Below are 17740 nucleotides of genomic sequence, written 5' to 3'. Positions count from 1 at the left end.
CCTCACAGTAACGAATAAACATGGAAAGTCAGCAGTTACAGAAATTGCGCCTCTCCCCTTTGGTGATCACATTTTCATAGAATCATAGAATCATAGAATCATAGAATCACTAAGGTTGGAAAAGACCTAAAAGATCACCCAGTCCAACCATTCACCTATTCCCAATAGCTCCTACTAAACCATGTCCCTCAACACAACATCCAGCCTTTCCTTGAACACCCCCAGGGTCGGTGATTCCACCACCTCCCTGGGCAGTCCATTCCAGTGCCTGACCACCCTTTCTGAAAAGTAATACTTCCTCATGTCCAGCCTGAATCTCCTCTGCCGTAGCTTGAAACCATTCCCCCTGGTCCTATCACTGATGACACGAGAGAAGAGGCCGACCCCCAGCTCACTACAACCTCCCTTCAGGAAGTTATAGAGAGCAATAAGGTCTCCCCTGAGCCTCCTCTTCTCCAGGCTGAACATTCCCAGCTCCTTCAGCCTCTCCTCATATGGCCTGTGTTCCAGACCCCTCACCAGCTTTGTTGCCCTTCTTTGAACACGTTCCAGGGCCTCAATATCTTTCTTGCAGTGAGGGGCCCAAAACTGGACACAGTACTCGAGGTGCGGCCTCACGAGTGCTGAATATAGGGGAACAATCACCTCTCTGCTCCTGCTTGCAACACTGTTTCTGATGCAAGCCAGGATGCCATTGGCCTTCTTGGCCACCTGGGCACACTGTCGGCTCATGTTCAGCCGAGCATCAATCAATACCCCCAGGTCCATTTCCTCTACGCAGTCCTCCAGCCACACCGCCCCAAGCCTGTAGCGTCGCCTGGGGTTGTTGTGGCCGAAGTGTAGGACCCGGCATTTGGCCTTGTTGAAACTCATCCCATTGGCTCCAGCCCAGCTCTCCAGCCTGTCCAGATCCCTCTGTAGGGCCTCGCTACCCCCAGGCAGATCCACACTTCCAGCCAATTTGGTGTCATCTGCGAATTTACTGAGGGTGCACTCGATGCCCTCATCGAGGTCATCAATAAAGATATTGAAGAGGACAGGCCCCAGCACCGACCCCTGCGGAACACCACTCACGACCGGTCGCCAGCTGGATTTAACTCCATTCACCACCACTCTCTGTGCCCGGCCCTCCAGCCAGCTCCTTACCCAGCCAAGAGTGTACCCATCCAAGCCTCTGGCTGCCAGCATTTTGCTTTACTGGATCATTCAAAATGGCTGCCCTGTCTTTCATTTTCCTCTACACCCTCTCACACACATCCTCGTACTCTTCTCCCCATTACATCACTCTCAGAAGTCCTGTTCCAACAATGCTGTATCTGCTTAAAGACCAGAAATGAGAGATGACACAAATCTATTCTTAACAACCAGCAAACTTGGAGTTTGGTCTAATTCCACATGTTCAAGAGTCTGAGGCTTCCATAGCTGTGGCCATCCGCTGGTCAGGACAAATTTTCATAATGCCTTAGGAGGACCTTCCTTCTCCAATTCTCACAACTTGTTGTTCCCCACCTCTCTGATAAATGTCTGGAGGATGTTCTGGAAGGGCAGCTGATTTCCCAGAGATGTCACTTTAAACAAAACAGTAAGTGAGGTAGGGCTTTTCCTTAAGACTGTGTAGCTTTGAATAAGAGGATACCTCAGATGCACATAATTTAAGGGATAGAATCAATGCAAAGAAAAGCATGGGGACAGCTAGGATGTGGCAAAAACTCTCCAGATTTAGCTTCATTCTGCCATTCTCTTTTAGGAAAGGAGTGCTGTGCAGCAGCCATCAGTATCATGAATGTCACCACAGCCACAGCCCTGCTTCATTCTTTTGGCATTGTCATGTCTAACATCATTCTTATGAAAACTGAATAATGAGAAATGTAGCAGTAATAAGTATTAATTTACTGGTATGAGTCACTGCCACCTACAAGAAACAGAAGAGCTGTCAGAAGACAGTTGATAGAAGTTCACTCATGATGTATAAATGTCTATGATGGACCAAAGCCTGCTTTGAGCTCTCCATGAAGTCCACTGTTCATCACTAATCATTTGACAGACATATTTGGACTCTATGGACTTCTCCAATTTCTTCCCAGAAGGTAAGAAGGAAGGATGGGAGTATGACTTTACCATTTCTCATGCTAAGCAACTGGAAACTGCTCCCGTGAGAGTGCTTATTTATTACTGCTCTGTGCAGTGAAAGACTGACCTAATGAAGCAATACAGAATTGCTGATGTTGGCAATTCTTGTGGTACGAGCAATTTGAACTGCATTTATGAGAACAAAATATTTGTGCCCCCAAAGGCTACCACACAGAGGTGCCCTGCCTGGATAGTTCTATGGTGTAATTTTTATTTGGCTCACCTCTCAAAAGCACATATAATATTTTCAGTTGAACCATTTATGGGTACAACTAAGTTTTCTTTTAAACAAAAATTAAAAAAAAAAAAATATCTGTAGGCATCTCAATAGAATCTCCATTCTAATCATTGTTTTTTTTACTAGTATCTCCAAATGCTAACATATAAGAAATATCTATAATATTGACGTATTAATAAAAAATCCTATATGTGAGGCTAAAACATAAAAGTTTCCTACTCTTTTTGCATCCTACAGAAATTACTAAGAAAAACTGGTGTCTTAACAAAAACCAAGTAACTAAACTGTTTTTTTTTAACAGTCTAGTATTTTTAGCATGTGAAAGAAATTTCAATGAAGACTAGGGAAAACCTGGTTTTAAGTCATAGTTAAAGAGAAGTATGCATCTAAAAAAATAAACAGAGATATACAATTTTTTCTATATAGGTATCTATACTTAGACTTCTATCTTCAGCATCTCAAAATGCAGATATGTAGGTTGCTCTGAAAGTAATGTCTCCTATTTATTTCCATGCAAACTAGAATAGATACAAAGAACACAAAAACACTATTTGATAGAGAGCATTTTCAGCTACAGTATGCTATTTTTCACAAGAATCACAAGAATCACAAGAATCACAAGGTTGGAAACGACCTATAAGATCATCCAGTCCAACCGTCTCCTCGTCACCATTGCCACCACTAGTACTAAACCATATTTCGTCACAGTCGTCACCATTAGCTATGCACTTTTGCCAGAGATGAACAAGAGCCTGCAAAATGTGCTCTTAAAAATCTGCACTGTTGAAGGTGACACACTGTTACTGTTGCCACTGTTGAAATGCACCACCCACTGCCTCACTGTGCTCACATTCAGTGTTCGGTCTCCAGAAACATTCAGCAAGTGTCAGTGAATATCAGTGGTTGTCATTATTTCCTCATGGAGGAATTAAATGATACACCTTTGCTCTATATGCATTTCCATGTCAGATGCCATTTTGTCAGACTTTCCCTCTGCTGCCATCTGTCACTTGGCAACAACATGGAATGAAATAATGAGAGGAAGGTTCAACCACTACTGCCATGCCACCAACATCTGCCTCTGAAGTTGTCAGACAACATAATAAAATAGGAGGCGTTACTTTCAGAGCAGCTCTCATCTTAGTCAGGTGTCTAAATTCCATGCAGTCACTGGAGAGATAAGAGCAGTTCAGATGTAAATATCTATGATACCAATTTTTAATGACAGTTGAGATCATTTCTATAGCCTAAAATTCTGAGAAGTATAATGCCTCTTCCAATATCCGTAAGTATCTGAAACGGCAGAAGCAAGACACTTAGTTGTTACTATTTCCAACAGCCCTCACCAACTCCATCCAACTGTCCACCTATCCAGATATCTATCTCACAAAACTAGAAAGCTCAAAAAGAAGAAATAAAGCCTCCAAGTTAACTTAGGGTGTTAAGACTCCAGACATGAAGGACCAAACCGGTCGTCCCCCAAAACAAACAACAGTTAATTAAAATTTTGTAATGACTGCCTTATTTCTGAGTTTTTATCTTTATGGTGAATGTTAAATGAATAGTGAAAATCAAGCACCTGGGGCTAGAAGCCCTGAAGTCAGTGTGCTACATAGAGATCTCTGCATGTAGCTGTAACCTGTTACATTATGTGGTAAATACAGAGATGAGGAAAATCCTAAAAACTAGCCAGTTTAGCCAGTTGTGTATTCAGAGCAATTGGTGCTGATCTTTTTCCTAGAATTAAACACTTGTACATCTTTTGCTGAAATTGAAAACAACAGGGTCAGGGACTCTGTACCACTTGATACCTAAGGGAATGCTCGAGGGTAAATTTATTCTCCTTCAAATATATTCTAAATGCAAGATGTAGTTGCACCTGAATTTTGTGAGATACGTACACAGGTATCTCAAAAGCATATAGTAATTCAGAAGTACATAGGTACACTGACAACCAGTTGCATTGAGTACCATGTAAGATTCATATGAAGGAACACTATCATCCTGGTCTAAAGTAGGGCAGAAGCATGATCTAGTTGCTGTGCTGATCAGCTCAGGAGTTACTTCAAAACAATACAGGCTTGTAATACATAAAAGAAAAGTATTTAGATAATTTAGATGACACCTAACTAAATTAAGAGGTTAACAAAAGAAAAATGAGCATAAATGCTTGACGTCGTCTGAAGATGACTTTGGGTTTTGACTATGTAAAAAAATTCCATTAAATCATTAAAATTGCAAAAAGGAGAAATTCTGCCTTTTGCTACAAGGATTTTGATACATAATTTTCACCTTTTTCCAGGAACATGATTGCACTATTATTTTAAAGACCATTCTAAAATTGTATGTTACCCTTTCATGTAACACTACACATTGATTTTTTAAGCAATAGGTTAGTATTCAAGAAACTTGATTCACATTAATTTAATTCTAACCAACTTGATTATTTATGTTCCTTCATGGGTAAGTATATAACAGCTTATTGGATACAATTTTTTATTTTTTAAACGAGGTTGATTTAAATAGTAGCTTTTGTGCAAGAGTCGAGCTTTGCAGATATGTCCTTAAAAATATTGGTAGCAAAGATGCTTCTTTCCAAGTAAACAATTTATATTCTCAGATCAGGCTACATCTTTTAAAATTCCAGCAGAAATCAGTAGCCAACTTGCACATACCATTACACTTCAAATTTCCTTGTAAATGACAGTGAAAGTATCCAGAAATTTAAATATATTTTCTGTTAGGCTAGTTGATGTGGGAAGATTTTCATGAGACATTTTCTCTCTTATCATCAGTTCAATGATGTAAACAGTGGCTGATTAAAGCCTGCACTCCTTTCAGGTTGATATACCTGTCTGAAAAAAATATATATATCTCACAGCTGGAATTCTTCCTGAAAACTAAAATAAATGACAAAGTAAAAGACTGATGTTCTATAGATACTTAATGAAGACAGGCTTCAAGGGTTTTCTATGGCAGACATTATAGTACACCCCAGGACGAGACAAAAAGAGTATATTTCTGAAGCTGAAGATTGCAATCACAGCAGAATAAAGAAAATAACAGAACATATAACTTGTTAAATAACTTACACTGGTTTTCCTTTGGATTCACAAGTCAAAATTATAGATTGTCCTTCTTCAGGCCACGAATTAGAAGAAATGATTTTAACTAAAGGTGTATCTAGAAAGAAAAGAAAACAGACATCTTGTTGATATACATGAGAAAAAAGATTATCCATGAGTACATTATTCTCTGCTTACTAAAGACTACATCCTAGATTTAATTTAGACTTGTATATGCTTTTATTTGAACACTTGCACAGTTTTCATTGTCCTCAGGAAGGCAACAAAATTGACCAATGTAAGCAAAATTGACCAACTGTAAATTTTTATATTCCAAGGAAACACAGATAGAAAGCTTGTTTTTACTCCAAAGAAATAACCTTCTTTTTTTTTTTTCTTTCTACATTCAGTGCAATTGCTCCCTAGGAGTATTCCAAAGTGTAATATCTAACAGTGAATAGCAAATACTCTGGGCAATTGTTTCTTTGTCTATTTATAGGTAGATATGATGGAATGCTGCTATTAAGGGTATGATACAATAATATACATTTTAATAAGAACAGTTTTACTTTTGCAAAAGCTTGAAACCATAATAAGAAAGCTACAATGGGCTTCCAGATAAAATACTTTGTTATGGGCATTTTACAGGATATTATTTCTAAATTGCAATAATGTTGTCCCTAAAACAGAACTTTTTTTTTTCCATTTGACTTTTTTTTTTCAAAAAGAATGTTTCAAATACCAATGAAAAGGTCTATAGAAAAATTTTCAATCTGTCCAAAAATCTTATAAGTATTACTTCTATGTAATGGAATTAATTTATAGTTGTGACTTCAAAACAATATACAATAAAAAACTGTGAATTAAACCTGAATAAAATATTTGTAGTAAATCTTTAACTTGTAAAACAGTTTGCCATCTGGTTTGCAAGGATACACCCTCACAAAGAAAATATTTCATATGAATTAAAGGGGACCTATTTTAAGGAGAAGAAAGGCCATATAGAAATAAACATTTACATACATAGTATTTTTTCCTTAAGAAAAGGAAAAAAGAAATCAAAATAATAGTAAGGAAATCTTTCATACTCAAAAGGAAAATACAGCCCTTTGTTTCCTGTATAGTTTCCTCTATGCTACCAAAAAACAAAAAACAAAACAAAAACAAACAAAACAAAACAAAACAAAACAAAAAAAAAACACCAAAAAAAAAGTATTTACCCTGAAAATCTAGGTTTATCCAACTTTTATTTCATTCAGTTTGCAATTCCTATTGTTTTAGTAGTGGGGTAGCAGGGAGAAGACAAATAACCTTTTATCAAGGAAATATGAAAGGCAAGATAGCATGACACTACAAAATCAAACAAAATGTGATATGCTGTTACAGTATTATTTCTTATTGTAATGCTAAGAGTTCTATTAAATACTAAATGGTATAAACAAAAACTTCTTCTATCTTTGGCTTTCATTTTTGACATATCACAATGTATCACTATGGTACAAGACAAGAAAAAGGGCTTAGTGTACACTTGTCATAATTCCACTGAAAGCACTGTCAACATCGTTTAGATTTCAGCTGCTCCAACCTTACACCTTACAAATCTTTTTCAAAAGTTTGGCTTTGTTATGAAGCCTGGAAACCATTTTGCAGGTGACTAATCCTGCACAGGTCACGCAGGCATTTGCTTCACTTTTAGTTCATGCTTATGGCACTGATCTCAAGTGCCTAAATAAATCAGGGCATCAAGTACTTCTGCAATTTTAGTGGTGTTGTAGGAGATTAAAGTATTACCCTCTTCACTATGCACTGGACCAGAGGAACAAATTATTATCAGATAGCAATATGTGAAGACTTTAACTGAAGTACTGAGACAAGATATTTCCAAAAAAACTTGAAAGGGAACTAAACTTTTATGGAAGTAACCATGATTGCTGCAAGTGAAAAAAGAAATGAAAGGTTCAGCTAGCTAGCATTACTGGTTTATATTGAAAAGATGATCAGCATTTCACACATTAATGTAAATGACCCAGAGAGGGGATTTCAAACAATTAAACTTATATTTGCGTGGATCAGTGCTGTGCTGTTTTTCCTTACTCAAAGTTTCCATTCCTGATTTATTCAGTGCTCCAGATAGTGCTCTGTTCTTCATGTGCCTGTAAAGAGAACTTACTAACAGGACAAGAAAAGTCTTATGTTTCCAATGAACCGTAAGATAATATGAGAAATAATACTCTTTTGTGCTTTCCCTGCTTATTGTACACTAATTGATTGTTCCTTTAAAACAGGAAACACAGCAATTAATCCAATACATAGTTTTTAGGAAAGCTTACACTTCACAACTTCTGTATTTGATTATCAGTCCTCTAAAAAAAAAAATAGTTGATATTCTATTTTCATAGAATCATAGAAGGCCTGGATTGAAAAGGATCTCAAAGATCATCTAGTTTCAACCCTCTCCTATGTGCAGGGTCACCAGCCACAAGACCAGACTGCCCAGAGCCACATCCAGCCTATTTTGATTTTTTCTGAGCGTTAGTCTTCCCACTTATATTTTTTATGTTTTCCTTGATTTCTCTGCAGAATTAAAGCATGCACTTACAAGGAGAATACTTTTAAGACCAAGTCAAAAACTTCCTCAAAACTAACCTAAAAATGCTATTTTAACAAATATAAAGATTGCCTGCAAATTGGGGTATTTCCAGAATATAAAATGCTCTGTTTTAAAATATTTCCTCCTGTTAGGACCACTTGTTTTAGAACCATTTGATGTCTGAATGTACTTTATCAATACACCAGGTTTTAACTGTTTCACCCATAACTGTTAATCATAGCAATATGAATATTACCTAACCTTCAGAAAATACTTCTACCACCAGGAAACAAAGTCCAAAATAAATAAATGAAAACGGTAAGAAAGAGAAACCGTAATGTAATGCAAGATGAAGGCTTATTTTCAGACATGCTTGTCAGGTTTTTATTTGTAGGTACGTTTAAAAAAAACCCAACACATTATCTCCTTTTGCACTTAAAACAAATAATTGAAGGAGGTTCAAGGGTTATACTGTGGGTCAGATCTTCCACTGCTTCTCCACTAAGTCAGTAGAAGCATCCCAATTTATTCATTCAAACCTTAGGAAAAATCTAATAATTTGCATCTTTTCAGGATTTGGCCCAGTAAGTTATTATAAATAAAATACTTAAAATACTGTAGACTGGTATTTAAAACAGAATTCTAGGAATTATGACTAAAACTTCTTACCAGTACCCATAAATATGGATTTATTCTGAGCTCTAAGGACATTACGGAGGAGAAAAATATTCCAAAAAGACTAAAAAATACCCCACTCTAAGAAAAAATGCATTTTGTGTGAGTGTAGATCACAAAGCAAGCCTTAAGTGTAAAACAACTTGCTCAGTTCTCAGTGACCCATTTATTCACATGTAACTCCAACAGTGTGAAAGCTGTTTGGCCCAAATCAAGCCTTCTTGATTTTGAATAATGAGGTACTTATGAGCTGCAATTGATAGCACCAATGTGAACTGAGACTCAAACATATCTTTAGACATATGGCAAGATATCTTCTACCTCGTATGTGCCAAGAATCTGCCCTTTTGCTAGAAATTAGAGTATAACACTGATTATCGATAAAACTAAGAGATGTAATTTTTAGATGCAGCCTTTCTTCTTTCAGACTAAAGGCAAAAGTTTCACTGAGTGATTCTATTTCTTTTTTTTTTACCAGCATTCGAGCACATCTCTCTGCACAAAACCGGAGAAGCCATTTAAAAGCTTTGAGACTTGTCTATTTTTTAATCAAGCAATATAATCTTTATTCACTCACATACAAAATTAGTGAATGCATTTGGAAAACTGATTTCAGTTATTCAGGTAATTAATGTTATCTGATATATAAAGAAATTAAATGCTTTAGCACAAAATTTTTGTTTTCCTCTTAGCAGCTATTAATGGCAAGTTAATACCTTACAGAACTGTTTTAATGATTAATGTAATTTCATTGAAAATTTTTCAAAATAAAAGTGGTCCTTATCACTCACCAGACCTTTGCAGTTAATCAGATCTCCAATGTTTAAATGTTTTATTTGGGCTTTTTTGTTCAAAATGCACTTCACGTTTTTGCATTGCTTGAAGTAAAAAAAGTTAATTCTCTAAAGCTGTTATAAAGTTGCAAGCAGGTTTAAATATTTTCATATAAATTATTTCATATAAAGTTTTTCATATATGATCACATACAAGCCACTTGAATATTCCTGTCTGATAAATTAAAGCCTCTGTGTAAGTCCTTGACAATCACAGGGTAAATGCAGAAACTGAATGCATAAAAGAAAGTAAATTTGTTTAAGATCATAAGGCAGGTCAACAAGTGAATAGGAAAATGAATCCTTACTAGCTTATTTTTGCTCCCAAGATCATTAGAAATAATTCAGCCTGGTTTTGCTATGGAACTTCAGAAGTCCTTGGTTCCTCTGTCCTTAACAAGTTGGACTATCAGAGCTTCTGTGGATACTTTTTTTCATGAAACTTCCAGTTACTGGGTGAGTAGCTACTATGCTGCATGATCTCTATTCATCCTTAGGCATTAATCAGCAAAAGGTGTGTGGAAATGACTAGATTTCAGAAGAAAAATCATTTTGTAAATAGGCAACATGATAATAATATGGTAACTATGCTATGACATCAGTCTCTCCCTGCTGCAACAATCTTCAGTTAATGAAATTATAATCTTAGAAAAGAGCACTTCTTTTCTTGCCTAATGTTACAATGTGAGAAATACATAGATTTTGATGCTTTGAGGCTTTTAACAAATGACTTTTGAAAGGTAAATTCAGGACTAGAAAATTTAGTGATCTCCTCCTGGTCATCAGAATTAAAATAATGTTAGAAATACACTGACTCAAGATGCATGCATCATGGTGTTTACTAGAGAACATTGGGATATATATGTTTTATTGTAATATAAGCAATACTTGCCGCTACAGTTCACTACACATTTTGTTAAGAGGCAAATCACACTGCTTAAAGCTTAGCTTTCCCTGTGCTTCCAGTGAGAGGAGGATCAGAAAATGTCTTAGTGGTTCTTTTCTGCAGAAACTGTATTACAAAGAAATACTGTGTAGATCCAAGTCAAGGCTCCTGATTTTCTGCTAAATTAAAACTTTCATTTATTTATTTTTTAGTAAGTGCAATAACTTAAGAATAAATTTAAGCCCGGTGCCCCCTAAAATTTTTCAACGTGTCTAACATTTCACCACAGAATCACACAGAATCACATTTCACGAAGTAGAACAAAAAAGTAGTATTTCCTTCTTAGAGAGACAGTATTACTATTCCCTGAAGCAAAGCCCTGTACTTTCACATTCTTCATCTTGGGGGACTGCTAGACCCCTGAGTCTTAGAAATCCACTTCTATAAAGCCTCAATTCCAGGTAATTTGATTTTAGGAAATGTTTACTAGTCCACTAAGAATAGTTCTTTAGATGAGTTATTAGAGCCCATGCAGTGATTTATGAAAAACAACGAGATCCTTTGCTCCAAAGAGTATTAAGTATTTGCAGTAAGTGAAGCAGATCCAGCAGAATACTTATTTGACACTAATTCGCTGATTAGAACATTCACCCTTTCAGAGTTTGGACAGAGTTTGCTCTGAGTCAAAGTGCACACTGACTTCTTCATTGATTTCCCATGCAATAGCAGGAGTCTACCAGGTACTGAAAGGTTTCCCTTCCACTCCGGTTTTGGACTAAGATTTCTCTTAGAATATGAAAATGCTTTTTTTTTCTCACCTAAGGACAAATCATGAATTTCTGACACATTATGAAGAAAAATTCTTAACTCATTTCTCTTCACACGTTACAATTCCCCAAGTAACTCAGTGCAGTGCCATTGCCCCTACTTATAATCAGTGCCAATATAAAAATGAATATGCCATTCATTTAGCTTACATTACAAAAAAAAAGTTTCTCAAGTTAGATTAGGATGATCCTAAAAATAAAATCCATACAACTTTAATATTCCCTATATAATTCCTAGGATGCTTAACTGAAAGTTTTGTCAGTGCTTAGCATCAAGTATCTCTGGTAAATCCATTCTCAGGCTGTAAGTAACAACATTTTAGTGAAATGTATTCAAAAGCCTTTCAGCCAGTGCCAAGGAATGTGCTTTTTAAGTACCAAAGATGGCAAAAGCTTCAACATTTCAAAAATTCTAAACATTAATAAATATATAAATAAATAAAATTGAAATTGTTAAACGCAATCGGAATGCCAGAAGCCTAAAATTAAGAATATTTTTTTCCAAACTGGTGATATAGATATATAAAGCTAGGGCATTTATACTTGCATGTTATTGTTTCATGTATAGTGCACTTTCAAGTACTTGGGTGTTTGTATGTGTCTATTGCAAGAAATAGGAATTTTCTATTACCCCATTCTCTTTTACAAATAAAAATGGTGTAATAGAAAATTCTGAATGATCAAAAGTTTAATGATTATCTCCTGTAATATTGTCTATTAATGGTTCTGCAAGTTATATAGCAATTTTGTAAAATGTCTTCTCTTTCTAACTGCCTTCCATGTTTCTGTTGTGATGATAGCAATCCAGTAATAAGTAAAGGCTACTCGTTGCTCAAGTAACAATCAGTAGCTGAAAGTTGGTTCATTTTGCTCTGTGGAAAAGGATGAGAATATCAAGAAGAAATCACATTTCTCCTGTTTTTCACTGTTGTCATTTAATAAGAGGATGTACTTTTTCAGGCCTTTAGGAAATTGAAGGACCTGGCACAGAAAAATTGCCACACTTGGTGACAGTAACATATACGTTTCAATACATATAAAGTGCAGAGAAAAGATTAATAATCTGAATTATTTTAGTTTATGATTCTTTGGGGGTTCTAAAAGAAAAATCCATCTGTGAGATTCCTTCCCCTATGTATGTTATACATCAGTGTGATATATACTGTCTAAATTTTTCTTAAAAAATACAGGAGATTTTGTGTTTATTTTTCACACTGTTTGAACTTGGAAGAGTGGCCAATACCAAAGGAGCCAGACATAATTAGAATAGTAGAAAGAAGGGGGGAAAAGCAGGCACAGTATTTCAAACACTATTTGCCAATAAAAATGCACACCTCCACACAATATAATACTAAAGCAAACATTAATAAGCCTCCAAAGTGATTCTCTCCTATCTGATTACTTTCCATGCAAGCAAATTATCAGGCACCTATTTCAAAAACAGAGCAAATGCAATCCTTTTCCTCTTCATGTTCTAAATAATTGAAAACAGCCCATTAACATCATTTGACCTTAGGCTTCCACTGGCATACTTTGATTCTGATACGTGTTTTCTTTGAAGGTAATTCTTTCTCTGTAGTTCATGCTGTTATGCCTCTTCATCTGCACTAAGAATCTGAGTTTATTTTAAAGAAATCTGGCATCCTTGTTAGACTTACTGGTTGTGTGCAAATTCTGTTAGAAGTAATAGGAAAGACACCAGTACAGAGAGGGAAGAATAAATCAATTGGGTTTGTCAGAGAAAGTGATGTGCCCATAATACATCAGGATGTGCTACAAGTGCTATTCAAATCCTTCCTTCCAAAATATTGATACTGCCTTCTTATTTAAGCTCTTACAATGCTTTGCTGATTTTAATTGCCTTTTTTTTTTTTTCAAGAAGCTGTTTTATCCAACAGACAGAGATTTAAAAAGCATTAAAACTGCTACTAACAAAAAAAGCTTTGTTTAACAATGTAATTCTGCAGTTGATGCATTAGTATGAAATATGCTGTTGTATCCATATGAGAAGAGAGCTATGCTTGTGTAACAGAGCTGTGCTTCCCACTGTGATCAGTGAGCTTACCATGAATGCCAGATTTTACTTTCATGGACTCTAAGCAACACAAGGAATCTGTCTTATTAACTACTCTCCAGTTCAGAAAATATTCTCTTAAGCTCCAGGCAGTCCGTAGTAAAAAGCACAGTGTGACAGGCCCTACCTATGGCATAACATCCATGTCATGGATGGCAGATCATTTGATAGAGGAACTGGAAGGAGGCTTTTCATCTCCTCTAGAGAAATTTTGTTGCGATTTCTAAGAATAACAGGGGGATTCTCACCTGCTGAACAAATGGGTGGTGCTTTTTTGCCATATATGAAATTCTGCTTTGGTTGGCAAGGCTTGCTACAGTCTTCTCGTCTTGCCCTAATCTGCTGCAATATTTTTAACGGGAGTCTCAAAGAGCAACACAACCCACCCAGCTGCATAGGCTGGTTTCTCACTGAGGGCTACTATATAATGCTGTCTGCATAGCCAGCAATTGCCACTTTCCAGGAAAACTCATACACTTGCCTCGTTATCAAAAGGGATTAAAATGTATTAGCCCCTCCACCTTCCTGCTCTTGCCCACAGGCTGTTTCCAGACCATTCCAACAACCATGTAACCATGTGAATTGGTACCTTGTGCATGGGTCTGTAATACTAAACTTTACTCACCGTTCTTTCTTTCTTTATTTACCCCACTGTTCACTTTTTTTTTTTTTTTTTTTTTGCACACTGAATAAAGGGCTAATTTGTTATATTGTCAAAATTGTAAAAGCAGTTGAGCATGAACAATGGGAAAGATATGGGGTACCTCAACTGTAACTCAAGGAGCCTGCTGATTGGTCCAAGGAACCATATCCTAGAAACCATCCTAGAAACTGAACCAGTTGAAGCTGGAATACTTCCTCAGATTACACCAGGATCAGAAGTACACTGCAAGAATAACATATAGCCTTCATCCCCATGACCACTGGGATGACCACCAGGAGGCACCATGCATGTGTAGAAGCATTAATTAGCAGTGGAATTCAGGATGTAGAATGGGCATGGTACATTGTAATGAATTCCCAGAATTAATTGTGATAACCACTCCTTGTCTTAGAAATACCATGAATATGTATGTATTCCTTCTATAAATAAAGGTGTTTACCTGGTTTCGGCGTGCAGGCTAGGAAGGGGCTACCCTCACCTGCACCTGGCATGCTCATATACCTTTTTTATAACTATATTGTGGTTATAGAGCGTGATTCCGCAAGTCAACACTAACCATCATTTTCATTGAGCCAGAGTCCAGATTAGTATGATGGATTCATTACAAGACACTTTTCTTCCTATAGGCTTAACTAAATTATGAGCTACCAACAGCATGTCTTTACGTTAGTGTTATTTAATGAAACTGAAAACTTCAATTTCTCTGATATTTTATTGTGTCAGTGAAAAACAACAGTTCTGTGGTGCTATCATTTTAAAAAATGTTATAAAAATCTAAGAGTACTATAATAAAAGATTATTGCTACCTGGCAATAAATGATTACCAGATGATAAGATTTTCAAAGATTTCCATGAGAGACTAATTCATTTCCTTTATACCTCATTTGTCTTTTTCTTTTTTTCCAAAGAGCATGCTTGTGAAATATCACAGCCTTCTTCATTTTTTTCCATAGTGCTTTCTCTATTATTTCCTTGGATCCTTTCCATCATTTCCTTGGATCCTTTCCATCATTCCCAGAAGCAAAAATAAAATAAGCATACACCTCTGAAGATGATGATGATTCTTTACTAACTTATTAGCACTGGAGTAAGCCTAAGATATCCTTTTTTTAAGAAAATGTGAGATAATCATTTTCATATACAGATGGCAATTACAAACTTTTTCAAAATTTTGCATTTCTACACAATTTTTATTCCCATCTCTAAAAACCCTAAGCAATTAGGCTTAGAAAGAGAGAAGTTTAAAGTAATTTTCAAGGACAAACCACTCTAGTATGCACAAAAATAAACATCAAATTGGTTATCCCAAATGAGATCTGAGGGAAGGGAGAGGAGTATTCTAATCAGCTCTGCGAAAGCATTCACCATTTTTATAGCTTTTACACTTACCAGCTGCTTGCATCCTACAGCTGTGATTTCAGCAGCCCTTCAAATTGGGCTTCTCTTGTAAATGACAAGCAGCATGGCTTCTACTTGTGCCCTGTTGCTTTGTAATAGGTACTCACAAGGCAAGAGTGAATTGATAAACTTTGGTAAATTACACTGGGAGACACAGTAACTTTGATGCTCTGTTTCATAATATGACAAACGACTTATTACTTAAAGAGATGAGAGAAAAAGTATTTTATGTCTGACATTATTTTATTAGTAGTATCTGTGAGGAAGGCAAACTATGCCACGGTATTTCAATAAATGTGTTCAAGAACACTGTAAAATTAAGCTTTGCGATATTTTTTTTAAATACTCCTTTAAAAGCTACTCTACAGTCGAGCAGAACCAGAACCACCATATGGTCTCTTTGTTAGCTGAGATTGCTTGATGACTACTATATCATCCTTTCCCTCGTCTCCTTCAATTTAGTTTAAATGATGCTTGTTGAAGAAAAAAGGAGTAACAGTTTGCACCGGGAGACTATAAAAGCACTCTCATGGATGCAGAACAACAGGCCAAATGCCAGCGTGGGGGAAAAAAAAAGCTTGATCAGTGAAATATTGCTTCCTGACACTTGTAATTCATGAGTGCCTAAACTCAAGCATCAACCTGGCAGGAAACCCTTTAAGCTACTAATTCTGTGAGCACTGATTATCTGGTACTTTGTTTAAAATATTCATAGTACCTGTTCCTACATCTCAGCTGTCAGTCAATCAGATACACCACCAAAACTCTACAGTTCCTATCTGTTTCATTTAAAACCTTTTATTCCTTCTTGTAATTCAGTGTGTTCACTGATCATTCTTATATGCTTTGTGGTTGGCCTTGAATAGAGAGAAAAATGTGACTGTAACATTGGCTATACTGGGAGACGCTGCTGAATTAAGTGGTACAAACAGTGGCAATGTCATTGTGCTCTAGATGCATGCCAGTTCATGAAGATAATTAGCACCAGCAGCACTACCTGCGTTATCTCCCCATAATAGGAAAACAGGTTCACTGTTTTTACAGTAATCCTTTAAATCCCATACACATGTGAACGATATGGTAGAAATAAGAGTCTTTGGCAAATCCGCTCCATTTTGTTCAGTGAACTCTAATGATGAAGCTTAGTTTAACAGCATTTATCTTTTTTAATTATTTCTGTCACACCACTTCCTAAGACCAAACGATCTCCATTTTTCTTACCTTTTCAGATGTGTACCTCTGTTCCACTTAACATTCTCCCTGCCTTTCTTTGTGTCCCCTCCAATTTAATCATATATCTTCTTTTCTTTCTTCTCATTTTTGCCATGTCACAAGTGAAAAGGAAAAAGCCAGAGAAAAAAAACACCCCTCTGCCTATATCATGCGTGTCTGACTCATTGCATGACCTTTCAATGTAACTTTGCCTTCTGCATCCTCAGTTTCTTTTGCTTAAGGCCTTCAGCTTTCTGTTGTGTCTAACTTTTCTTGAATATTGCTGGAGAACTGCAGCACATGCGAAGTTACTGAAGAAGTAAGTAAGAGCTTTGGACACTCAGCATACTTGAAGCCTTTCTCTGTGATTCATACCAGACAGCAGGCACTATAAAAGTTTAATCTATAAAAAAATCACCAGGGCATGACAATCTGACTTGTTTCTTGTAAATACATATCTTGCTTTTCAGAAGAGTAAGGTCCTCTCCTCTAGGAGGTCCTACTAACTATTTCTGTACATATTTTCTTTCAAACTCTTTCACCTGATTGCTAGTCAGTAATTTTGGAAATAAACAGTCCTTTAAACTGTTCTATCAGGAAAGACTCCTTTGTCCTTCAGTAACTAAGTTCATGGCTTACAGTGACCAGAGTTGCAATGTGGAGTTTGATCTATAGAGATTCTGTAATTTTTAGTCTCATTCTAAGCTGAACACATGACAGACTATCAAGCCAGAGAAAAAATAAAGAAGATATTTTAGACACGCTTTTGAGGCAGCATGGGACTTACTGGATCTTAGTCAAGTAATTGAAAAATTCTTTCAGAACCCGGGGCCTCATTTGGAGCTTCTCAGAAACTGAACTGTAGTCATTCAGTCACTCAATCATTATTATCTTGTTAGGGCTACACTATATAAAGTAGTTGTAACAAATACATTTAAGAACTCAATTTCTAGCAGACAAATAATTTAGTTTTTAACTGCTTCACAGTAATTTGGATTAGGAGCTTCAAAAATCTATCAGTTGGTTTTGGAGTACTGCTACTGGGCTGTAGGTTATTATGTCAGGAAACTACCTCCTTAAGGATTATTCTTCTGAAAACCGATTATATTTAAAGTTCATTTCTTGAATATCCTACTTTTAACATTATT

General features: G+C 36.2%; 1 protein-coding gene across 2 annotated transcripts in view; it reads right to left on the bottom strand.

Annotated features, from left to right (window-relative positions):
* Positions 1–17740, bottom strand: part of CADM2 (cell adhesion molecule 2) — a 612364-nt gene that overhangs the window by 87675 nt on the left and 506949 nt on the right. For both annotated transcript variants that reach the window (XM_042867465.1, XM_042867466.1), the window contains exon 6: positions 5461–5551. In XM_042867465.1, the coding sequence (XP_042723399.1) occupies positions 5461–5551 (91 nt within the window). The remainder of the gene's footprint in view (positions 1–5460; positions 5552–17740) is intronic.

This window comes from Lagopus leucura, unplaced genomic scaffold (genome assembly GCF_019238085.1).
Source record: "Lagopus leucura isolate 7727_CA_CO unplaced genomic scaffold, USGS_WTPT01 Super-Scaffold_100001, whole genome shotgun sequence".
Classification (NCBI taxonomy): domain Eukaryota; kingdom Metazoa; phylum Chordata; class Aves; order Galliformes; family Phasianidae; genus Lagopus; species Lagopus leucura.
Note: the sequence above shows the minus strand (reverse complement) of the source record. Positions and strands in the feature narration are given on the sequence as shown.